The sequence below is a fragment of the Symsagittifera roscoffensis genome, chromosome 4, assembly GCF_963678635.1.
Source record: "Symsagittifera roscoffensis chromosome 4, txSymRosc1.1, whole genome shotgun sequence".
Taxonomy (NCBI): domain Eukaryota; kingdom Metazoa; phylum Xenacoelomorpha; order Acoela; family Convolutidae; genus Symsagittifera; species Symsagittifera roscoffensis.
The window spans coordinates 41,274,184-41,300,382 of record NC_087065.1 but is presented as its reverse complement, the minus strand read 5'-3'; the positions used below and the strand labels follow the sequence as shown (position 1 = coordinate 41,300,382).

Genomic DNA, 26,199 nt, shown 5'->3' with positions numbered 1-26,199 from the left:
TTGGTTGAGCTGCGAATTTTTGGTGGTAAATCGATAGAAACACACTTGCACCTATCATTTACTAAATAAAAAGTGTCAAAAACAAAAAGACATTGCTGGAAGCATCACTCGAATAGTTTTGCATTGACCTGATTTTAGAAAAGGATGGAAAAAGTCAATTGAACTTTGTAGAAGTGTTCTTGTATATTGATCGATACATTTCATGAACATCTGTTAAGGCATATAAATGCCTAAAACGTTCAAAGGTTTATCAGATAACTTTTATTCTGAAATTATTTGACTTGAAAAATGGAACTCAAAGTTTGATTAAAAACGTTAATACTAGCCAAAGCTATATTGAATATCCCAAAAAACCGATATATTCAAAAATATTTATATTCAAAATCTCAATCAAAAGCTTGAACATTTCGAACATGTTTTTTTGGTTGCTTTTCATGCCCTTGATCATTGAAGGTGTTTATGACAACAACAACGCTATTTGTCAAGAATGGACAGAATCTTATAGTCAAGGAGGTTTGCTGCTCGTTTCAACTTTTTTGAAATTGATGAATTTTACTGAGACAATAGTCTCATTCTCGTTTAATTTGTTCCTGAATGCAATGTGTATTAAAAACATTTTTAAAAATTTTAACTGGTTTCTACGCAATTAGCACCGAAAGATCCGACCACAATAAAAAGCTATGATGTTGGTGGATTTGTACGAAGGTCTATAAAATAGGCACAGTCGATATTGAAAGCGAACCAGCTAACCGCCGACCTACTTATTTCTAATATCCAGGCCATAAGCAGAAGAAAAACAGAGCCCAATCTTGTAAAAAAAAAAACATTGAAAACGGACTGTATTCAAATTTAAAAAATGCCGCTAAATGAAACTCCGATTTTTCTGGAATTCAATTATGTTTTTACCGCTGAACCTGAATTGTATGAATTACACCTATAAATCTATCATAAGCTAGCTGAAAAAAAAAACGTTTTGGAAATTCTTTTACGGCTTTTGAATTACGACTGAGAAAGCTTTAAAATTATATAACATTCAACACATGTTTGTGGCACCTTTGGTTAGAAAAATGGCCGGAATAACAACAAAATTACGTTCACGGAAAAATTACAAAAAAGCATATCCTAAGATTTTTGCTTATTGTTCCGATTTTCGATACGAAAGTAACGGAATATTTGTGCTCGGGGTGGGTTTTTTATTTCTTCAGACAAATTTCGACTTTTTGACGGAATTTTTGACGGAATTTTTTTATATCATTCGAAAGGTTTTGTTGTCCTGAGCTTAAATTTCAAAAAATATCTCACCTGTGATCATTTTTCGTAAAGTTATGAGGGTTTAAAGATTGCCATTTTGGCCAATTTGGGACAATTAACGCGCGATATAATTCGCGCTATTAACGCGTAAGCGGAGAGTTAATCAGTCTTAGAAATTGTTCCAAATTGGTTGAAAGTAGCTTATTTGCCATAATTGATTTGTTACAAGGAGCGAAATTTATCCTTTTGTTCTTTATATGGCGTGTGGGGGATGATTTTCGTGTAAAATTCAAGTTAAAAAAAATTTCATTTTATTTTATTACGTTTAAATTTTTCAGGTTATTACTGCACCATAAACCTTAAAAGGCAGTCGGAACATTCAGGGCTCCGCCCTGGTACGAGCAGTCTAGTATTCTTTTCTAATTGCCAAGTTCTTCTATGAAATGTGGAACTTATTCGTTCCTAAGAAAACAAGTTTAAGAAATTTATTTTTACTAGTTATTTTACTTCCAGTTGTTTAATAAAATCTGTTACATGCTGAATTTTCAAATCCACTCATTGTACTTTTGTCATCCACTCATTGCATTAATATGCATAGGTGTTGGAGAGTCAAGCTGTGTGGTGCCTGGATCAGTTGGTAAGTGCGGCAACTGCATGACCATGAACGACTGTGGAGAGGGGAGATTCTGCTGTCCCTTCATGAAGAAGTGTGTGTTCAGTTCGGAGGGCTGCTACTACCCCATTGCCGATTGTGGACCCAGATGCTACGATAGCGACGACCCCACTAAATGTTCATGCAGGTTCAAGTTCCTGGCACATCTTTTCAGCTTATCTTCTCTTCTCACCTAAACTGATTTCTTTAAATAAGTTTATACCAATTTTGACGGTTTTTGTCTACAGAGACGATTGAAAACAGGCTCTATGGTCTTTTTCTCTCAGGCTTGAAGCTAGATAGTTAAGTTATGCAATAACTCTCTTGTATAAATTTAAGCCTGAAATCATTTTATTATTATTGTTATGAGGTGTGATTAGCATGTGTGCCTATTAGCATGCGATAGTTGCTTTATTTGGGTGCTCCTATGAACCAAAAAACAATTAGCTTATATTTATTCAAATAATCTCGGAAACCACTTGATTTTCCAGGAAATTTGAAATTAGAATTTTGCATTATTATAAGTTCGGCCAACAATGCGCGCTGATCAAATCGCAAATTGGAGAAAACAAAGCGCGAGACTTCAAACTACATTCTTTATCACGGGCATATGCTAATCAACTCACATGCTAATAGGCCAATCCTCATTGTTATCACTCGTCTGTCGCCTTTCGTTTTTGAAGTTCTAGACTTTTCAGGTTACAACCAATTTTGGCCGCCTGTCTAGTTTGCTCACAAAACCGTTCAGGAGTTTTTCAATTGAAGTTGGCAAGTATAGTGTAACTAGGCTTTTTCCAGTAAACTATCGTCTAACAGAAACATGCGCATTATGCTCAATTATTGTGCAGCTCTTAAAACTCTTGTAATTTTTCAATACCACTGTAAATAGAAAAAATAGGCTCACTATTGTGCCAGCAGCATGATTTTTGTCTCAGTTTATATCCAAAAAACTTGATTTGACCATTTCACGAAGAAAAGCGAAGGAACTATGGCGAAAGCTGTCTTTTCATCCCGATTTCATCTGCCTCAATGAAAACTGCAAGCCATTTTCAGTCATCACGCAAAGTCCACCTGTAGTTGTCTCAGTTTCAAGAAAACGGAGTTTCTGATTTCTGATTTTTTCTAGTTTTTTGGCAAAATTTTGAAAAAACAGACAAGAAAAGAGAGTTTAAAGTGCTTTTTTGAAGATTTGGACCAAAAACTTTAATTTTTGGCGCGCGCTTTCCCTCAAAACTAGTTTAAATTGGCGCTTAAATTTTTAGCCAAAAATGAATATTTCAAAATAGTACAAAAAAAAGACCCTTTGGGTTGGCAGGGGGTAAATCCGCTACAGTTTTTGGTATTGTTTAGCTATAACTATTTTTGTTTAGGTCTCATTCTGCAGTTTTTAGCCTATTTTACTTACTTTTTACTGAATAAAAAGTTATAGATGTGTCAAAACTTTTTGTTATTTTAAGAAGTTTCTCCCTTTTTTTGAAATTTTTTAATTTAAAAATAAGATTTAAAACTTTTGACGAAACATTTCCAGCTTTCTGAACAGCACCTCGGAATCCAGGAACATACAGACACAAAATTGTGCTCCTATCCAGTGCACAGTTTGGCCTCGTAATGTGGCTATCATTTTTTTTCAAAATGTTTTCAGTTTTTTTTCCTGCTTTCGTGCGAGTCGAGTCCTTTTATTTTTTCCGTAGTGCAACCCTGTTTATTCAGAGTGCAATGTAGAAAAATTTCAGTAATAATTTTTTCTATTACATGTTGTCTGGTTTTTGATTTTTTCTCGCTAATTTGTTTGAATGCTTATAGCAAAAAACAATCGCGTAGGTGGTTTGTTGAACAACTTTTGCTACTTGAAAGAAAGCGATATACATTTCTTGGTCAATTGAGATATAATAATTAACCTTCTCAGTCATCATTCAGGAACGTGAAAAAGTTTTCTCGGTGTCAAGAAAACAGTGATTGAGTTTTTGCTAGTCAGAGTCAAAGTTAGCGACGAGCAATATATATTCTCATAGTTTTTATTGAACGAAAATTAATTGAAAATCTTTGAAAGCTTAATATAATTACGACTTCAATTTTTAGGGCCGGTGGACCGAAAATTGAAGTCGTATAATAGTTTACAAAGGGGGACCCTTTTGGTAGTCAGAGATTTAGAAACAAATTTCTATTTTATAAAACCTCCATTTTTCTTTAATTTTTGTATCGCAGCCGACTCCATTTTTAAGCTCCGTTTTGTTGCTGTGTTTTTATATTTTACTGGTAACCATTGTTTTTGTCAGCAATTTTTTTTCAGTGATCCTGACTTCCCCAACCAGTGGGTGTCATGCACCAATGACCCCCAATCATTCCAGTTTTATGGGGAGGTACAGGAGTCATCGGAAATGGCTTACACTAGAGAGGAGGGATCGAATGGGGCTGTCGCTGAGACTGATGATTTCTCCGAGGGTGCTCTTTGCAATCATAACAGACTCAGAGCGGCGGGAGGGTTGTCCCCTTTGACTTGGGATCAATGCTTGGGTAGGACAATTTTATACCACCACTTTTACTTTAAAATCACTTTGGATCCTGCGATTTGACACTCAAAATGATGAGCACATTATCTTCAAACAAAGCTCGCTCAAAATAAATGAGTTAGGACCGATGTGGTTAACTCATAGAGTAATTTCGGATAGGGTACACCGTCTGCTCGTCACGCTATCTTATTTTCGGCCGGATAGATTCGTGCAACTTCTTAGTCTAATACCGATCCTAATCTTACTCTTATACTTACTAGCCTCAGGGTGTTTAGCTAGTCTCTGCTAGGCTCAATAGATCTAGGGTATACTGGTTTATTGCGGCTGCTGAAGTTCTCTTGGAGAGGCAACTAATTTCTAAGTTAAATTCAAATCTCTCTGGTGCTGAAATTACAAGTAATTTCAGCACATACAAATAAGTGGGTTGTTAGTTGGATGGATTATGATTGGTTAATATTAACTATTTTACAGTGGTAAAATATCCAATTTATCCAATTATAAAATGTAGTTTAGATCAGGTTCTACCCATCCGGGTTTTACACAGTTTTTTAGAATTATCTTTCTGCAATTTGAAGGATGGATGATGAACGTTGGTATTTGGCGAACATCATATTCTTGTCCAGTTCTTCTTGTCGAAGAAGTTCCAGGACGCTGGAGTTAGGGACATACAATCGTTGCGTCGTCTTTTGACAACGACTGTGATAACCAATGAAATCAATCTGATTTCAAAATGATTTGCTATGACGGGTTTTTCTGTATTATGTAGATAACTTGTTTTGTGTTCAACCTCGTCTGGGAATGGCGTGGAGATCGTGTGTGGAAGGGATGCCTCGTAACTCGGATCTGTACGTATACTTGAACATCGAGGTCGTCATTGGTCTAGTTCAATGAAGTCCTTTTCTGCGAAGTCAAGTCGTACTCTAAATCCTTTGAGTTGTGATTGTGGACGGCATATCGATTGTGCTTAGCCATTCTTTTGTTCGAGTGTGATGGGATCATCTAGTCTTTGAATGTTCGTCTGTGTTGTTGTGTATTGATCTATATACTGCAAAGTATGATTTACATTTTATAAAATTATGTTAGTCCAATTTTTTAATCATGATTTTAGTTAATCGTTTTCACAAAAGCGTTTTGTTTTAGTTTCGTTATTTTGAAGAGTTACTCACCCTTGAGTACCTCTTATTAAAAATAGAAGTGTGGTCACAAAGCGTGGATGTAGCGCGGTGGGTTAGGCCGGCTATAGAGCATGCTCAGGACGTCCTCTCTGGTGGGTTAGGCCAGGAGTGGGAGTATGATTTCGTGCTGTTTCTTTGAGAGGTGCTGTTATGTGATAACGTTTTATGTTGGGTTTATGTTTGTCTCTCTTATGTTACTTTGGTCCTGTCCTTGTTTCAAAAATCAAATTGTTTTTGGTATGGGTTTGTCTTGCGACTTTTTTGTGTTTTATTATTTCTTTATAATGGTCTTCAAAGAAATAAATTATCCAGTTTAAAACTGGGTTAATCCGGTTTGGGTACCGTTGGTTTTCTTTTCTTAGTCATGCTGTTATTTTATGATTTGTGGTGTTTAGTAAGCTGCGTTGGTTGATTTGGTTCAGTATATAATTCCTTTCCAACCGGGTTAAAGGAAAGTTTGAAACTTGTTATCGTGTGTTAGAGTTGTTGAGTGTGAAAACTTGAAACTTAAAATCATTATTTAAACAATTCTTTGTGGGAGAGCTGTGCGAGTTTGGATAGAATTCTTGTGCGAGTGATTGAAAATATCAAAAAAGTTAGTACTGCATTTTCATTTTATCAATTTATTACATAGAATTTGAATTTTACTGCGTTTTTGGGGGAAATTTAAAATTACAAATTTTCATCGTATTTAATTTTACTGCTTCATGGGGAAATAATTTATGGATTAAATTACTACATTTGGTATAAATTTTATTACGTTATTTAGTGCAAGAAACTAATGAATTTTAAGAGAATTTAACAAGTTTGTATTTTTATTTTTCTTTTCTGTTTTTGTAGGTGATCGTGGTGTGAAGACTAGAAATATAAATGAAACATTAGTAAAAATTGGTTAGTACTAATTTAAATTTATTAGTGAAGAGTATTTTAAATTATACTTACCTGTTAATCATCTGGGAAAAAGCCGTGGGGGAAGATGTCGTGTATCATATCTGATGTTGTTAGTAATTTGGCTAGTATGCGAATGATGTTTTTAGTTTGGAGCAGTGGCCAAAGCAATCGAAGTGCTTTAATGGTTTTTAGTTCTTCGATGCCTATTGCAAACTCGTAAGGTGTGTTTTGAATGAGGTTATATATTTTGTGATTATCTTTAGTATTGTGAATGAATTCTAATATTGGTATTTCTATAGGTTGGATAAATTCATGCGGGATAAGGAAGGGTCTGGATTCTTCGGCGTTAAAGGTCTTCGTGATGGGACAAAATATATACAGTTGTGTTTTTGGGTCATAGTTGCGGAGGATGCCGTGGAGGTTAGTATCTTTGATGCAATATGTAAAAAAAAGGAAAAATGGTGATGTGTATTTTGAGTTAAGAAACTGAAAACGATGGTGTGGTTGTCTCGATGGGGTATGCAAATCAAAATGATTTTGTATGAAACGATAGTATGTATATGTGTGGGTTTGTTTAGTGCGTAACATAATATTGTGGGAACAATGCAAATCGCGTTCATGTGGTCCAAGAAAGTGGAAGGTTAGTGAAAATAACTGAAATTTGTCATGGAAACTTTCGTAAGCTTGAATATCAGCTAGTGCTTCAGAAATGATGTGATCATATTTTCTATCAAAAATATTAAGTGTGAATACATATGACGTTTTGATGAAAATTTTTTCTGTTTGTTGTGGGTTAGCGAAGCGGTCGGATGATATCAAACGGTCGGATGATATTATGGTCGTAATATTCTATTGTAAATTCGTTAGCTCGGGGTGCAGTGAATGTTTTTAGTAATTTTTTATATCCTACGTAAGTAAATGGTCGAGGTGTTAGTGTTGTAGTGAGTCTATATAACATGTCTTTGTTCTTTTCTATGCTGTCATGAGTATTAGTTAGTGGTAGGCAAAGGGGGTTAGTAAAATGATAATAAGCTGTCCAATGAAGTGTTGGCATTAAAACATGTTCATCTACAAAATTACGTGTGTCATTAGTATCGTTAGGTGTGTTTAATGTATATTTTAGAGTATTTTAAATTATACTTACCTGTTAATCATCTGGGAAAAAGCCGTGGGGGAAGATGTCGTGTATCATATCTGATGTTGTTAGTAATTTGGCTAGTATGCGAATGATGTTTTTAGTTTGGAGCAGTGGCCAAAGCAATCGAAGTGCTTTAATGGTTTTTAGTTCTTCGATGCCTATTGCAAACTCGTAAGGTGTGTTTTGAATGAGGTTATATATTTTGTGATTATATTTAGTATTGTGAATGAATTCTAATATTGGTATTTCTATAGGTTGGATAAATTCATGCGGGATAAGGAAGGGTCTGGATTCTTCGGCGTTAAAGGTCTTCGTGATGGGACAAAATATATACAGTTGTGTTTTTGGGTCATAGTTGCGGAGGATGCCGTGGAGGTTAGTATCTTTGATGCAATATGTAAAAAAAAGGAAAAATGGTGATGTGTATTTTGAGTTAAGAAACTGAAAACGATGGTGTGGTTGTCTCGATGGGGTATGCAAATCAAAATGATTTTGTATGAAACGATAGTATGTATATGTGTGGGTTTGTTTAGTGCGTAACATAATATTGTGGGAACAATGCAAATCGCGTTCATGTGGTCCAAGAAAGTGGAAGGTTAGTGAAAATAACTGAAATTTGTCATGGAAACTTTCGTAAGCTTGAATATCAGCTAGTGCTTCAGAAATGATGTGATCATATTTTCTATCAAAAATATTAAGTGTGAATACATATGACGTTTTGATGAAAATTTTTTCTGTTTGTTGTGGGTTAGCGAAGCGGTCGGATGATATCAAACAGTCGGACGATATTATGGTCGTAATATTCTATTGTAAATTCGTTAGGTCGGGGTGCAGTGAATGTTTTTAGTAATTTTTTATATCCTACGTAAGTAAATTGTCGAGGTGTTAGTGTTGTAGTGAGTCTATATAACATGTCTTTGTTCTTTTCTATGCTGTCATGAGTATTAGTTAGTGGTAGGCAAAGGGGGTTAGTAAAATGATAATAAGCTGTCCAATGAAGTGTTGGCATTAAAACATAATCATCTACAAAATTACGTGTGTCATTAGTATCGTTAGGTGTGTTTAATGTATATTGTGGAATTGAAGGTAAGGTGATTGCTAGAAAATCTTTCGTGTTGGTGTGTTGTGGGTGATTAATTTTCTTTTAAAAGTGCGATAAGCTCTATTAGTGCTATTTGAGGATTCGGTGGATGTGGATGATTGTGCTAATGATGCAGTGTAAGCTGAGGAGGGTGTAGGAGTAGGTGGGTTTGAGGATTCTATTGTGGATGTATTGTGAGGGTGTTAGGGTGTATTAACTGTTGTTGTAAGGTAATAAAGTTATCAAGTTCCTGGGAATTTTGGGGGGTATCTGGAGAATTATTATATGATCGGTCGGAGTGAAGTGGAGAGTAGGTTGGGGTCACTTGCGAAGCATAACAAGGAGTGGAAACGGATGGGAGTGAATTATTCGATGGGATTGGTTGAAAAGGGGGTTTTGAAAAAATTGAGGAGTTGGTCTGAGCATTATTTGATGGAGATGGTTCGGAGTCTGCAAATTCGTCAGGGGTTTCTATATTAGGGTTATTAAGTTGTGAGATAGAGTATAAAACTGAAATATCTGAGTTAGGATCAGAATTCGTGCTTGATGATATATTAATAATGGGAAAATCGGGTGGTGGGAAAGCAAAAAGTGGGATTATTGGGATTTGAGTTTGGAGGTTGGCTGGGTGGGAATTTGAGCGATGTAGGGCTCCAAGTTGTCGGCTCATCGTGGGCTAAAAAAATGATTATTTTGAGACTGAAAAGTGGTGGTGAGGGGTTGTTCTACAATTTGCTCGTATTTATTATCATTTTGTGAATGATGTGCCATTATATGTTGGATGGGACTTTGTGGTATATTTGATCTAGAATTTGGATTATTTGTGATTGCTTGGTTTCGGAAATTACGTGGGACTAATCATAATGGATGGTTTTGTGGTAGGGGTGGCAACTGTGGTGCGGTAGGTGTAATTTCTATATTATTAAGTTCTTCGTCGTAAGTGTTCTGTCTTGTGGATATTTTCGTATTGTATTCTTTTATTTGTGCGTCTAAAAGTATTTTGTTTATTGATGATGAAAAAACTCCAAAAAATCCTGCAAACAGTATGCGTGCTACACTTGCTGGTGTGTTTACTTGTGTGTGTATAGCGCATGTGTTATAGATTCCTTTTAAAAGCGAGAAAAGAAATCCTATAAAGTTAAACATTGCGTATAAGATAGTTAATTTTTCTAAGATATAATAGGGCCATCCTAGAAAAGCTAGATATTCATTTTTTAGGGTGACAAAACTGAAAATATTTATAGGTGAATTATCTTGTGGTCTGTATTTTTCACCGTTTAAATATATATAGTCTTTAATGTCTTTAAAATATCCGCTATAATCTTGTGTAGAAATATCTGCAAATCCTGCGGTTTCGGCAAGTTTTCTTAAATTTTGATCATTTGACTGTCTTTGTATAGTGTCCATTTGTGTTAATAATTCTTGAAATTGTTTTGTTCTAATGTGATGTTGGATATCTGATTTAGAATATATTCCAATTGATTGTAAATCAATATTTGGATTACGAGCAATAGCTCTGATGCTTTCGGGAGTAAGGAGATAGTATTTATCTTCATCAGGATTCAATTGTACTACATTGTGGCTATTTTCTGATCCACATAGGACTGCGGTATCCCAAAAATATGTTCGTCTTGAAAGTGTGTGGACAAAATGTACTTTAATTTTATAGAATATAGGGATTTTTTATAACAACGTTTATCTTCAAAAACATATAGTGGTGATACTTTTTTGGTACAAGTATAAAACCATAAAATATTTCCTTCGTAGTCTAGAAAAATTGATCTATTTCCTGACAATAAGTATCCTGCGTAGGGTATTTTTAATACTGCTAGTGCGAGTGATTGTAGGATTTGTGTCCTTTCCAATTCGCATAATTGGTGAAGTGTTTCTAATTCGGAGAGTGACATTTCTTGAAAAATTCGAGTAATTTTGTAGTCTAACTTCATATCTAGGTGAATATCATAATGGATATTACCGAAGTATGGGTTATTCATTAGTGATAGTTCTTGTAAACGTGTACTTCTACTGTCATGTGGCTTTAGTTTTCCACCAGGTTGTCCTGTGCTTTTTTGAAAGTTAACTGGTATGTATGATGTTCCTTCATATAGAGGATGACTTGTAGCATAAGGGTCAAACTTTATTTTTCCAGTGTTCATGTCGAAACCTTTTTCGTATTCGACAAGTATTTCAGAATATTGTGTTTTATAAAGTGGGTTTCTGTATTTGCATGCAATTTCTGTTTCTTGATATATTTGGAAACGTGTTAATTTATTTTCTATATCATGAATATTTCTAAAATCATTACTTTGTTTTCGGGATGGATTTACTTGTTCGTATGGAATTGATTCCATAAAATATTTTTCATGATTTTTCATGATTTACTTGTTCGTATGGAATTGATTCTATAAAAAATTTTATCATTCGAGCGTGTATTTTTGCTACTTGAAATGTTGTGCTTGTATCTTCGGGAAACCAAACAATTGTTGCTTGTGTCCGTGTTGTAGGGTCACAAAAACCTTGATCATTTTTGCAAGGTAATCTAATTCCTTGATAGATCATTGTGTTATCTGATAAATCTCATGTGAGTTGTACTTTTTCGAGTTGTATTTTCCAATCAAAAAACATCATTTCTTGATATCCTTTAGTTTTTGTGTCTGCTTTGCAGTTTGAGGGGTCAATTATTGCAATGTGTGGTATCCAGTGTTTATTGTGTATGTCATAATTTAATCTTCCGTGTGCGCCGTTGTATGGGTATTTTTTGTCTAGTTTTATATGTCCTTGATATCTTTCAAGCTGTGCTTGGTGTACAGTATCGGCAAAGACTTGGAAATTTACTATTTTCCTGTCTGTGTTTCTATTTCTTGTGATGTTTAGTCTGAGTAGTTCGTTTTTACAATCATCGGGATTCAGATGTAGAAGTCGTTCTATATTACTTTGATAGAATGAATCGTGATCAAGTCGGTTTTTATTTCCATTGGAAACTTGTGAACAATGTACTTTCTTTTCGGAAAATGTTGCTGTAAATTTATATCCTGTGACTGTTGTTGCTCGGGCTTTTGATTACAGTGTTGCTATTACATTTGTAGTTTCTATAGCTTGTGGTTCTGTTTCGCATTGTGATACTTGATTTATTGCATATTTGTGTAGTGTTTTTTGTTCGTTTTCTTCACAATCGTAGTGTGTTACTAATAAATCCTGGGGTCCTGTGCAAGGAGAAGGATTTGTGTTCTGGTCGGAAAATATTAGAAAAAAGATGTGTTGAAATGTTAATATTTTTAGAATATACATGTGTATGATAATCCTGAGTATGGGTTGTAAAATGTGATGTAACCAATTGTGTTTTTGGTATATCTATCGTATTTATATATTACTTCAGTTGTTCTAAATGGTGGTGGTAGCGATTGCGCTGTTATATTTGGTGGATTTAATGGGTAAGGATGTTGAACATTATTATTAAGTTTGATCGTGATTTCGAATTTCAATTGGAGACTATTTTGTTGGAGTATTTGAATATTGTGTTCACGAATATCTTCGTGGATATCTTGTCTATATTGTAGTCTATTGAGTGCCCAACTGTGGAGTCGGTTACTATCTTGATGTTGTCCAAATAATGGTGGGGGTGCTACGAATGTATTCCAATCTAATCTTAAAGGGATATTTGTTGATGATTGTTCTCGATATCTAGCGTCGAGGTTATTTGGAAAATTTAAAGGGAAAAGCGTCGGTGAAATCTGGCTTAATGATGGTGTTGACGGTAGAGATAATGTTTCTGGTAGTGATGATGATGTTGTTGTATCCGTAGAATTGTCTATTGGGTCGTTTACTAAGTTTGGTTCACCTTGTGTATATGAGTGCGTTGTCCAATATGGTAGTCGTGCTGTGGGATTGGGAGGGTTAAAGGGATTTTCACGTATTTGTTCAGATGTTGGTGTTGAACCTAAGTAATCTGAGGGTATACTTGAGGTGCTGCGTTGTGAAAGGAGTGGGGGAGTTTATGGTAAAGTACTATTTGGGTTTTCTGAAGTAGACTGTGTTGGTGATTGGGGTATATCAAAATGAACTCTGGGGGTTTGAAAACTTCTGTTTCTTCGTGGATGTATAATTTTTCTATTTATTTCGACTGTATTTTGGTTTTGACTAATGTTTCTTATTCTACTTAATTCTTGTGGTAATGTTGGGTACAAGTTATCTGTTGGTTCACTTAGGGGTGCCTGTCGCTGAACTGGTTCTAATGGTTCGGATAAGCGAGCGGGTCGTTCTTCAAAAGTGTATGGATTATCTTGGAAAGAAATTCGTGTGGATGTTTGGGGGTTTTGGGTAGTTGTAGGTATTGTTGGGTTTTCTTGGGATGATATTGGTGAAGACTGATTTTGTGATTGTTGGTTAGCAATTTTTGAAAGTATTCTGATTGATTTTTTCTAGTGGAAAAATTTATGTTTATTGTAGTATTCTTCAATGAAAAGAATTAAAAGGATTGTTGCTAAGGCGAATGTGATTATTGCCTTTTTTATACATTTGCACATTGTCAATATTAGGGATGATAAAAATGTTATGAAAATTGCAAATAGTAAAAAAATGTCTGTTCTACTAAAAATTGTTCGTATCATTTAAATAGACTTTGGATATCGTACCTGTGAATATGATCAATGATTTGGGAAAGTTGGAGAGATATTTCAAATAGGGAGTAGAAAATTAAAAAAATGTTGCAAAAAATTATTAAAATGATTATAAAAGCTTCAAAAGTATCAAATAGAAATATACGTAAAAGTTTGAGTAGTATGAAAAAGTTTATGAAAATATTGAAAATTTTGATTTTAAAGATATTGACTAATCGAGAGAAAAGCATTTAAGAAATGGTTTCTTTGTCGAATATTTTTTGTTGTTTGAGGCGAGATTCAAGTGTGGTTGGGTTATTTATTGATTTTTGACAAGTGGGTTGAGTTTTGTGAAAAGTTGTTGGGGGCTAATTTTATGGTGTTGGGGAGGTCTTCTTTGCTTTATTTTTATTTGTCGGGTGATCTGGGGTATTTTTGAGATATTTGTACTTTAGGCCAAATGAATATGGTCGTTTTTTACTTTAGGCAAATTTACCATTTTTGGTTGGAGGGTTTTTGAGGTCTTAGTTGGGAAAATATTGTTGATCTTTGCGTTATTAGATAGGGGAGGGTTGTGATATTATGGTGGTATTTAATTTAGTTGTCAAGTTTAAGCGAGTTGCTTATTTTTTGACCTGGAGGTTGTAAAGTTATAGTTATAGATATGCCTGGAGTTTAATATTATTCGGCTAATAAGTTGGTGTTATAGATATAGAAGGTGACGGATTTAAATGAATCCTATTGGCTGAATCTAAACTAGAATTGTTGCGTGTTTTTCAGCATGTTATTTTGAAAAATGAAAGTTCAAAATGATCCAGAGGTGCAAAGATTATTAATTTTAATATTAAAGTTATTTTTGAAATTCAACTTTCTTTAATATTTTAGATTGTGGGATGAATGTTTTGTAGTTTTTACGTGTTTGATTTCTAAGTCGTGATAATTCTCTATGTTCAAGTTTTTCTACTTGTTCTTGTGGTAGTATTTTTTCTATCATTTTCCTGTTTTTTCTTTCGTTTTGAGGTATTTTTGGGTCTGGCGTATTGTTTTGAGTTGTGGTTTGTTTTTGATTTTGCTTTTCATGATGAACGTTGTGTTGTTCATTTATTTCTTTTTCTGTATGTGAATGGTTTTGAATAACTTTCAAACCTGTGAAAAAATATAATTGAGTTAATTCGCGTAGCGCGTACTCTTTTGGGTAGTAGGGCAATAGATTGTTACGATGTTGAACAATTTCCTTTTGATTCGAGTCTGTGAGTTTATACGTTACGTCAGTGGGTTTGGCAATTATTTGGTATGGTCCTTTTCGAAGGGGTTGTAATTTTTTAGAAATTCCTTTTTGTGTATTAAAGTTAGGTATTGAGACAACTGTTCCAATTTTTAAATCTGTGGCTGGTGTAAAGCGTGAATTAACTTGGTCGTTAATAATTTGCCTTTGTAACAATTTTTTTGTTACTTTTTGGTAAATTTCATTGTGCTTTTTATCTCTATTTAAAATCCATTCGGTGTGTGTGCCGGAGGCTAATTTAAGAATTTGTGGGTGATGAAAATGATCTTCATCATGTGTGTGTAAAGGTAGGTTATAACAAATTGAGTCTTTATTTGGTGGGCAATAACCTTGTGCATTTTTATGGGTATTTGCTGTAAACATAATTGGTTTATGTGGCTTTTGATTAAAAACCATTTCGTATGGTGACATTTCTAGAGTTATCGTGATTTGTGAATTATATGCTAAGGGAAATAATTTTACATCTGCTGACCATTCTGTGTATTTTGTATCATTTCCATTTATGATACATCTGAGATATTCTTGTAGTGAACGGTTCATACCTTCGACTAAACCGTTTGTCCAAGGTGCATGAGATGTACGTGGTTTATGTTTAATGTTATATAAGTGGCATAGTGTGATGATTTCTTTTTTTATGAATTCCGTACCGTTGTCTGTAACTAAAGATTTCGGGTAATCCGAATTTAGCTATCCAATGTACATAAAGCGTCGCGTAGGCATAATAAGCGTTACAATGTGGTACTGGGTTGAGTGCTACATATTGTGTAAATGCGTCAACAATTACCATAAAGTAGGAGTTTCCTTCAGAGGATGGTGAAATTAGTCTTTTTGTATCGAATGAAATGCGATGGTTAAAATATAAAGTTAGTCCTTCAAAATCTTGTTTTTGTGCTATTTGTTTTTGATTTGGGTAAGGTTTGTTTAATTGACATACTATACAATCATTGCATAATACCTTTATCTAAATTGGTGCATTTGGGAAATAAAAATTTTGCATAAAGTTTGAGTACGTTTTCTCTGATCCGGAGTTTCCTTTAGTATTTTGTGTATGTGAGATGTTAAAAGCTATTAATATCATACTTAAAGGAAGACAGGGAACTTTAGAATCATTTAATTGATATTCTAAAAGATCTGTATTTTCATTAATTGCTGTGTTATTAAAATTTCGGAAATATCGGAGGAGTGTTTTAATGCCTAAAATTGTGGTATCTGCTTTTACGGGCTTAGTTTTGTATTTGTGCCATGATTTTAATTGTCTAATTACTGGGTCGAGGTTTTGATATTGTTTTAAGAGTTCAAGTGTAATTTTATCTGTTGGGGGGAGAAAAATATTTTCAATTTCTATTTTTGATAGGGGGATTGTGTCAAGTGGGTCATGGAGGTCAAAAACTTGATTTATTGTGTATTTTGAATCCTTTGTTTGTGGTCCTGATAAATTTATTTTATCGGTTAAATTTTCTTTTTCAATTAATAGAAAAAAATCTTTTTATGCGATTGGTGTTTAATTCTTTTTTGTTGAGTGTTATTTTTTATCCATTGTGAGTATGGAATTTGTTTGAAAGTTGATGTTCCTAGTAAATCAACTTCGTAGTGATTATTTTGGCAATCTAAGTAAAGTGAAAAATGTTTTAGGTTGTTTATCGGTGATTGATCAAAGTCAGTTTTTACTGCATATTTGCATTCTAGTCGGGGTGATGTTTCATCTTTTGCGAGATAAAATTTAATATTTTTTGGTATTTCAACTGTAGTTTTTCGTGTGAGTAATTCAGGTGGCGTATTTCGACTTAATGTACCTGGTAACGCAAGATTTTTTCCTGCTTTCCAAACTATATGTAAGTTTGGAAATTTCATTCGCTTTAATTGAAACCTATAAACTCTATGATTTGGGTTTGATTTTTGTGTAAAGAGAAAAATAATTAGTTTATGATCTGTGAATAAAACTGTTGGGTGTTTTGATCCAAGTATCAGAAATTCATATTCTGTAAGTGTATGAATTATAGCTGTAGATTCTCTCATTAGAGTTGAGAGTCGTAGCTCTGCTTGAGTGAATAATCGTGAATTTGCTGATATAAGGTTCATTTTATTTGTACCACTATGTGATTGTAGCAATGCTGCGCCGATGCCAAAATTTGAAGCATCGCACATTGCATAGAATGGTTGATTTGGATCTGGGATTGTATTTGAAATTTGTTGAGTTAAAAGTTTTTTAATTTCTTCAAAACGTGTTTGGTGTTCAGTGGTCCATTCAAAATTGTTTTGTTGTCTGAGGATATTATAGAAGGGTCTTAAGTATAATTGCATTTTATAAACATATTTACTTAAGAAATTTAACATTCCAAGGAATTCTTGGATTTTCTTTTTGTTTGTTGGTGGCTGAAGTTTTTGAATAGCATCAACGCGTGATTTTAATATTTTAATGGAGTGATAGTGTTTCGTTCAATAGTATGTCCTAAAAATTTAACTCGTGTTAGAAAGAAGTGTGATTTATCGGGAGCGGTTTTAGATTTTCGTTCTGAAGTATTTTATGATACTGTTCTAAAACTGTAAACATTTCTTCTTTGGTTTGTGATTGCATAAAAACATCGTCTAAAAAGGTGATTGCGTTTTTCTTGAGTATTAGTGGTCTAAAAATTCTACTCATAAAAGCTGAAAAAGCAGCTGGTCCTATGGATATTCCATAGAATAAGCGATTAAATTCATATTGTTGATTTCCAATAGCAAATTGTGTTAAACGTCGTGATTGTTCATCTAGTGGCATTTGGTTGTATGCACTATTCATATCTGCGGTTGTAAAGTATTTTCCATTTATCTTTGAAAAGATAACTTGTATTGGTTCAATAGGCCAATTACATTTTGATTCATCAATTAGTGAATTGAGATATCTAGCGTCTAAAACTAATTTTAGTGATTCGCCTTTTGCTAGAATGATAACAGGGTTGATAAAAGTGTTACCTTTTGGTTGTTCTTCCTTATTTACTGGTGAGATAATTTTGTATTGTTCTAAGTTGTCAAGTAATCTATTTACTTTGTCGTGTAAGTAAATTGGAACTTTACTGGCTCTTTGTTTTTTGAAAACTGCGTCGGGTTTTAACGGAGATGCAGTGATGAACTGATTTTTCTAACGTCAAATTTTGATGTTGCGTAGACTGTTGAATATTTTAACAGTTGCTTTGCTAATTTATCAAATTCGGTTTCTGTAATTTGTGAATGTTCAAAATTAAACATTGTTAGAAATTTTTGTTGTTCTTTTGTGTAATTTGTTTATTGAATGTTGGTTTAAAATATGGTGTTTTTGTGAAGTAATCTGTGTTTCTTTTTTCATTACTTATTATTTTATTTATAGATAATTCTTCGTCAAGAATTGTGGATTGGCAAATATCTAAAAATTGGAGTATATTATTAACTCGGTACGCTACTTCATTTATAGGTGAAATTGTAGCGTTTGTTTCACAATATCCTAAAAGTCCTAAAGGTAATGTTACTTGATATGGTGTATTGTTATACACGTGTAACGAAATGATGTCGGAATTTGTGTTTTTCAAAGATTTAATGGATGAGATCGTAATTTTGAAAAATTTGTGAATAGGCTTAAATTCGAAGTCTGACATAAAAAGTTGTTGTTTATTTTGACTTTTATCATACTGGTGAACTTGTTTTATTGAAAAATTATATATATTTCCTGATAGTGGTTTCAGGTGTTTCCGTTGTTGATTGTAAATTGGGTAAAATTTTGAGAAGAATGGTGGTTGTTTGTTTATTCTTTGGAAGAATGTTAGGGCTGTATTTTTTGTTTTTGTGTACTTATCTTTGATTAGTATTTTACTATTTAAGATGTTGATTGTTGGTATACATTTAGATATAAATGGTATGCCAATGATATTGTGTTTAATATCAGTAATATGAAATATTTGCTTAAACGGTTTGTTTAAAATTTTCTTCTGTTCCATTGTTCTCGTGGGGAGAAGGAATAATTGGATTTTTCCATAATTTACTAAAGTTGATCCTTGCGCTGTTGCTAGTTTACTAGAGGTTGCAAGAGGCGTTAATATTGGATGTAATGTTTTGAATTCATTCCATGTGAGAATATTAATTATATTTGATTCTGCTCCTGAGTCAATCAAAAAATCAATTTCAAGATCTGATGGTTGAAATTCTTTGTTTCTTGGACTTTCTAAGAGAAATGGAATTGTCCAAATTTTTTCTCTGGGTTGTTCTTTTTGTATATTTTGATAAATTTGTTTTGTATTTGAGCATTGTGTTTCATCTTTTTCAGCGGGTGTAATTACCGTGTTAATTTCGTTTACTTCTTGTGAAGTTTGTGTAGTATCGCTGGGTCCAATATAGTAATTGTGAAGGAGTTCCAATTGATTTTCATGTATGTGTGAAGTAAAAGGTTGTCCATATATGATAGGTTCATAGTCGTTTTCGACTCTTATCATATTTGCAGAGATGGTATTATTTGTATCACTTTCTGTATCTGACGATTCACAATTTATATGATTTAATTGTAATTCGTTACTTCCTGTATCATCAATACCCGGGGGGTCTGATGTTGCTTCTTCATTTGTCTGCACTTGATTAATGTGTCTTTGATGTTTTGGTGTGCTACTTCTGTATCGATGTTTAGAATCATAGTAATGGTTATTATTTCTGTGTGGTGACTGGGAATAATTTCTATATCGATTATTGTAACTTGAGTTTCGATTTTGTGAATTATTTCAAGATCTGTTTTGTTAATTATCGTTTGATCTGTGATAGTTTGATCTATTATATGAATTATTTCTTGATCAATTGTTCGGGTAATTCTGATTTCGATTGTTTGAATAACTTCTATTTCTATTGTGTGAATAGTTTCTATTTCTGTTGTATGATGAGTTTCGTGATCTTTTATTGGAATAGTGTCTATTCCTTGGGTTTGAATGGGAACTGGATCCAGAAACAAATTGTGTTGTATTGGAATTTGATCGTGAATAGTTATTTTGGTTATTTTGGCTGTTCGATTGATTATATCTATTTTGTGAAGAATTTCGTGTATTTCTTCATTCGGGTGATCTACCTCTATAACTTGAGTTATATGGTGAATGATTCCTTGTGTAATTTGTGTTGTTCGGAAGTGGTTTTCCTGAACTGTTATTACTCTAAATATTTTAGTTTGGTAGATTTTGGTCTTTTTTTCAGGTATTGATAGATAGAACGATTTATTTGGTTCTTTATGCTTTTGAGGTTTATTCTGATTGTCTTGTTGTTTTTGTCTACATTCGGAAATACTGTGTCCGTATCGTCGGCAATAATTAAACCATTTTTTGAAAGATGGTTTGCCTTTAAAGTTTGGATGTTTTTCGTAGTTATTTAGTATTTCAGTGATTTTTTAATCAGGTCTGTGTCTGATTCCTGTATGTTATTTATATGTGTAGTATTTGTTTCAATTCGATTAACATAATGTAGTTTTAGATTTTCTGTTTCTTCGAGTTTCATTGTGATTTCTGCTTGTTCTAGTTTATCTTTTAATTTTCGAAAATCCAAGTCTGGTTCTCGAATTGAGGAAAGCTGAGATGCTCTCTTTTTTATCGCTATTTTCCTTAATTGAGGTGTTAAGGTCATCATTAAAATTTCTGTCATTTTTGTGTTTTTATAATCATGTGTATTAAGTGAGTAAGCTTTTCGAACTAGTGTTTCGATACATACTGCTAATTGTTTAATTGTTTCATTTGGTAATCTGCGAATTTCATTACATAAAACTCTTTGTTGTTGTTTATTTCTTTCAGAGTCAAACATTTTTGAAAATTCTTGTGTGAATCTTTTCCAGTCTGATTTTATTTCTATGGGTAAAACTGAAAACCATTTTTGAGCTGCGCCATCTAGGGTTGTTTGTATTAATGCTGTGCATCTATGTATCCAATTTTGATGTAGTGGCGTATTAACTGGTTCGGGTCCTATATTTAAAATTAAATTTGCTGTTACTGCATTTAGATAATCTTCTAAAGAATATTCAGGGTCTGTTCCTGTGAATACCATCAGTGGTTTATTGGATGTTATTGATGATCCACCCATGAGGTATGGATTCATTGTCATCTGTAGTGATTCTGCGGCATTTGGCATTTTTGAAAAATTTGAAAGTTGATATTTTGTTATTTCGTGTTGCTGAAGGTGATATGGAAGCGGTTTTTCATTTTGCATTTGAGTTGGTTGATAAGAATGCATTAACATTGGGTTTTGTGGTTGTATTGGTTGAAAAGATTGTGTGTTAAATGGGTTTTGTGTATGCATTTGTTGTGGATTTTGTACATTTGTTGGGTTTTGTGGGTAAATTTTTATATTTCGTGATGGTTGAGATTGTCGCGGTCTCTGTGTGCGATATTCTTTAGTATATGGTGCAAAAATATTTGGTTGGTGATAATCATCTTCATCAGATGATAAATAGTTTGTATTATATGGTGTATCTTGGTTATTTTTATTTTGTTGAAAGAATGGGTAGTTTTCACTATAATCCTGTGTAGGTTGTGGATTATCTGGAAAATTTACTGAATTGGTCGATGTTTTCGGGAGATTCCAACAATGGGAACATACGTGATTTAAATGTTGTGTGTTTTTTCGGGGAGGTCGGTTTGTTCTTGGTTTGTGAGGATAATTATAATTGTGTTCTGCAAAGGCATTTCTTGTGAATGGTTTTTGTGTTTTTGACGGTATTGTCATTGGTCTATACGTTTGATAGTCCATTTGTGAATATTTTGGAGCAACCGAAGGTTTAACAGTTGATTGTAAGGTTACTTGTGTTAGTGATGTATTTGTATTTCTTGGTGTTGTCAAATTGGGGTGTATTGGTGAAATACTTTGTTGTGTAGTTGTTGTTGTTTGGACGATTTCTTCATTTATGAAGTGTGATGGTGTTTGAATATCTTGTTGTGTAAGATTTCTGGTTCCATTAAGGTTTTCGTTATGTATGACGGTCGAATTTAAACTGTTATTTCGTGTATCAGGTAAAAATGTATTATAATTCAATGGTGTTGCATCAATGGTTAATGGTATTACTTTTACATAATCTCTGTGATAAGATATTGTACTTATTGCTTGACTTGAGATAGCTTGTGGGATATTTAGAAATGCATGATGAGACCATTCAGGGTCCCAAACGTAGTCTGATTGTTCTGAAAGAGCGGTGTCGTCATTTGTATTTTGAGGTCTAAAATTTTTTCTTGCTTGTAAAATTAAATCTAAATTGTGGGTGAAATAATCTATTATAAACCATGCTAAAATCTTTTGTAAATCAGGTTCAGTGTGTTGTGAAACATCATCTTTAGTGAGATTTTTGCGAATTATATGTAGAAATGTTGAAAATACTGTGATTTCATTTCGTACTTTTGTATGTCTGGATGTTTCAGTTGGTGAGATACTTTGAACTTCTGTTTTTTCTAATATAGATATATAACTATATATTATTGCAAAAACTTCGTTACTGAATATGGAGTTTACTTTTTGTGAATTATGATATTGTATGCTTTTGATAAATTCTATGAATATTTTTGAAAATTCTAATTCAATATCATCTGTTTGAATTACATATTTACGATGGGCTGTATTTGGTGTGCTGAATTCCATAGTGTAGATTCAATTTTGTTGTGTTAGATTACATATGTCTTTCAAATAATGTTCAATAATTTGTCTTTTGATTTTTACATCTGGGAATTCTTGTTTGCATGGAGTGATTCCTGGTTCAAAAAAAATTTACGAGTAAGTTCTTGCAAAAATCATGTTGTCCTCTACCATCGAGTGAATCTATAAAAAAGGGAAAAACTGCTTCGTCATCTGGACTATCGTCAGTTTGAGTGTGGCTCATTTTTTCGTTTGATGACTGTTAATATATAACTATCGATGTGTCTAATTGGTTGATTCCAATTATATAAGTGTACTGGCTTGTGTTTGTATTGCTTTTTTATTCTTCTTTTTCCTCTTTTTGATGAATTTAAAGTTGTTTCTGAGTCGGAAAAATATAATTGATCATGGATGGGACAATTTTTATCTATTGATTCTTTCAATTTGTATTTGTTTAAACTGCTGGCTTCTGATTCAGAAAATGCGTTTCTATTTTTTGGAAATCTTTTTCGTGTGATTTGTCTTTGTTTGTTTATAATTTTCCTTTTTATTGTTTGTCGTTTTGTTCTAATGTGTCCAACTGTTTGTGTATGAGGTGTGATTACAAGATCGTAATTTTTGTTATCTATTTCACAGTTGTGTAAAACGATTGTTTGTTTATTTCCTAAATTTTTGAATGACATAAGGTTTAGGATGAGGGATGCAAGAAGTTGTTAGTTATTTCTATTTCCTTAGACTGTTAGTCCTTACGATTTTTTGGTTAGCTTAACCTGGGTCTTTTTGTTCAGGGTTGGAGAGAAAGGTATATCGATTCCGAAGAATGATTTTTTGACTTTATCGTGGCTAGTCTAAGCTAAGGTGTTAACTTACTTAATCATACTTAGGGGTAGTTATTGTGTTCAAGGGTTGGAGAATAGTAAATCGATCCACAAGGTTCAGGTATAATAGGAACGCAAGTAGTTCGTTAGATACTATTTTAAACTTACTAAGTCTAAGATCTATCCTGGGTCTGGTAAGAGGAGGGTTCAATTGAAGGATGAATAACCGAAGTTCTTCACTGTTTATCTTAATTTGAATGGTTAGTTTTATTGAAAAATTTCTATTAGTCCTGGGTCTTTTGGAAAGGTTGGATAATGAATCGACGTTTGAGGTCGTTAGACACTTGCTAAGTGGGTGGGGGAGAACAAGATTGTTCTTTTTGATCCAAGGATAGGCCTTGATGATCAGGTTTTAAATTTAGTGAAATAAAAATATTATTAAGATCCAAGGATAAGCCTTGATGATCTGATTTTGCAAACTAAGTGAATTTAAGTTCAAAATGGTTTAAGTTTATTTAATAAAAAGATTTAGTTTTTCAATGGTATTAGTGAGCTTATGATTGCTGTTATGTTTAGGTGATGAAGCTGGAACAACAGGATGATTTATGATTACTAACAATTTATTGTCATGCTACTAATTTTTTTTTTTTTTTAATAAAAATTTTTCAAATATGTTTTATATAATACTGCAGAAACTAAGAAAACGATCTGAGATCTTTTTATCAATCGTTATTGTACAATAATAATTTTGTTTAGCGCCTGAAATGAACATGAAGATTTACTTCAAAATTCTATGTTTGCAACCGAAAATCTAAATTCATTGCTAATAAGATTCTAAATACAAAAGTTTGTGTTGGCTTTTGCCGTACAACCATAAAACTAAGTGGTAAGTTTCTACTTAGTCGTATATCGTCTCTTGTCCGAGGTCTTCTTCCAATACCGGGTAGTTCTAGTATCGTTCGGAATATCGGCTCTTATCTATTGAGTCGTAGAGACGTTTCAATTAAATTATTATCGTGTAACATTTTGAAAATGTTTTGTCTAAATTCTAATCTATATTTGGTTAGTTCTAAGCTATTAAGGTCTTATTCGAGACTTATGGTCGCACCAGATGAGTTAGAACCGATGTGGTTAATTCATAGAGTAATTTCGCATAGGGTACACCGTCTGCTCGTCACGCTATCTTATTTTCGGCCGGATAGATTCGTGCAACTTCTTAGTCTAATACCGATCCTAATCTTACTCTTATACTTACTAGTCTCAGGGTGTTTAACTAGTCTCTCCTAGGCTCAATAGATCTAGGGTATACTGGTTTATTGCGGCTGCTGACGTTTTCTTGGAGAGGCAACTAATTTCTAAGTTAAATTCAAATCTCTCTGGTGCTGAAATTACAAGTAATTTCAGCACTTACAAATAAGTGGGTTGTTAGTTGGATGGATTATGATTGGTTAATATTAAATATTTTACAGTGGTAAAATATCCAATTTATCCAATTATAAAATGTAGTTTAGATCAGGTTCCATAAAGTTGAGTCAGCATTTTTTAAAACTGATTTAAGGTAATATCTGATTACCATGATAGACATATCATAGGAAGATCAAAATGTGTGAATTAAACTTTGCGCAGAACAGATTATTTTACTTCAGCCGGGTTTGCGAGGACCCACGCACTGAAGCTAAAGGAGGAAAACGCTTGCAAGATGGCAAATTCTGAGAATTGGGAGAGGGAAAACTTGTGTGGATTTGGTCACGCAGGCGAGAATCTATACTGGGCCATGAGTGGAAGTGGAATTGACAATTCGATGAGAAAAAACGCGGGATGGAGCGCCACACAATCATGGTGCTGTGCTGATCTGAAAAAATTAGAGGCTCCAAGCTTTCAGCAACTTTTTTAATCTTTTGGTGGGCTTGGAAAACAAATTTGGTCAAGTTTTGGTTTTGAAAAAATGTTTAGAAAAAGTTCCTTCGTGACGATAATAAATCTGTCCCTGCATGTCTTTACAATCATTCCTATTTAATTATAAAATAAAATTGCACTTAGCTTTAATAAACAATTTGACTGGTTATTTTTCAGGTGGGATGAGTTGAATGGTTACGTGTATGGAGTGTCGGAAGATTCGAGTGGCAACCTATCCCCAGGCAGCTACACAATGTGCAGCACCAGAAACAGCCACGGCCAAGTTGGACACTTCACTCAGGCAAGCTAATCACTTTCCTTTTCACTTTTAAGTTAATAACTTTAAACTTGAAGCTTACGAAACTGGGAAGGTGAGATGGGGAGAGCGCTGATGCCTGTTGCTTGATACTCTAATTCGCTCACGGCCTTCTACTGGTCATTTACTTCCACGTTGAAAACGATTGTTTTTAAAGCGTAATAAAGGGTTAAAGCGTAATCCCCAATTTAAAGGCAAGTTATAAATTGCTTGCGCAAACTGAGTTCATCTGTCTTTTTACCACTGATAAGATCAAATTTAGATCTGCAATTTTGATTAAATATCTGAATTGGAAAATATTGACACAATTTAAAGTAACCAAACATTAGCCATGGTAGCCACCCTACTAATTTGCGAGAACTTCATCATCTTTCTAAGATCATCATCTTTCTTTGACTGAGGCCTCCTGCGGATGCAGTGAACACAATTGGGTCTTGAAGATGCAAGAAAAATGGTAAACTTTGCATGTGCCTGTAGGTGATGTGATGTGGGATGACACAACCCACCTCGGCTGCGACTTCGCCGAGTGCTACAACTCCCTTGTAATTGTCTGCATCTACGGCAAAGCTGGAAACTGGGGTGGACAAGCCCCATTCTCAATTGCCCAGAGGGACAAACTGAACCAGAGTCCCGAAGCGGGGGACTTCGGAGGACTTCCAACGTGCACCGACGGGGGTCCGATGAACAATGACGGCGTCACGACTGATGCGGTGACAACTATTCCGACAACCACGACGTCAACCACAACAACAACTACGACAACTACCTCGACGACTTCTGTTCCGACAGACTTTGTGATTCCGCTGGGTGGTGATGGTGTATGTCAAGGTCAATGGGGATCGCAATGCATCTTTCCGATCGACACTCCATGGGGGAGGGCAACTAATTGCAACTTCTTCGTCAATCTGGGATTCGACTCCGAATATTTTTTCCTGTATAGTGAAGGTGATTCGCACTATGTGGACATTTGTGACCCTAGTGACGCTGATTGTCCGTACTAA

The 26,199-nt window shown here is 33.9% G+C and overlaps 1 protein-coding gene across 1 annotated transcript; it reads left to right on the top strand.

The window, feature by feature from the left end:
* Positions 1 to 296: 296 nt before the first annotated feature.
* On the top strand, positions 297 to 26,199 carry LOC134844883 (uncharacterized). The gene is made up of 6 exons (XM_063861703.1): positions 297 to 513; positions 1,850 to 2,051; positions 4,194 to 4,417; positions 24,633 to 24,825; positions 25,060 to 25,187; positions 25,676 to 26,199. The coding sequence occupies exons 1-6, from the start codon at positions 414 to 416 to the stop codon at positions 26,197 to 26,199; spliced, it is 1,371 nt and encodes a 456-aa protein (XP_063717773.1). The 5' UTR covers positions 297 to 413.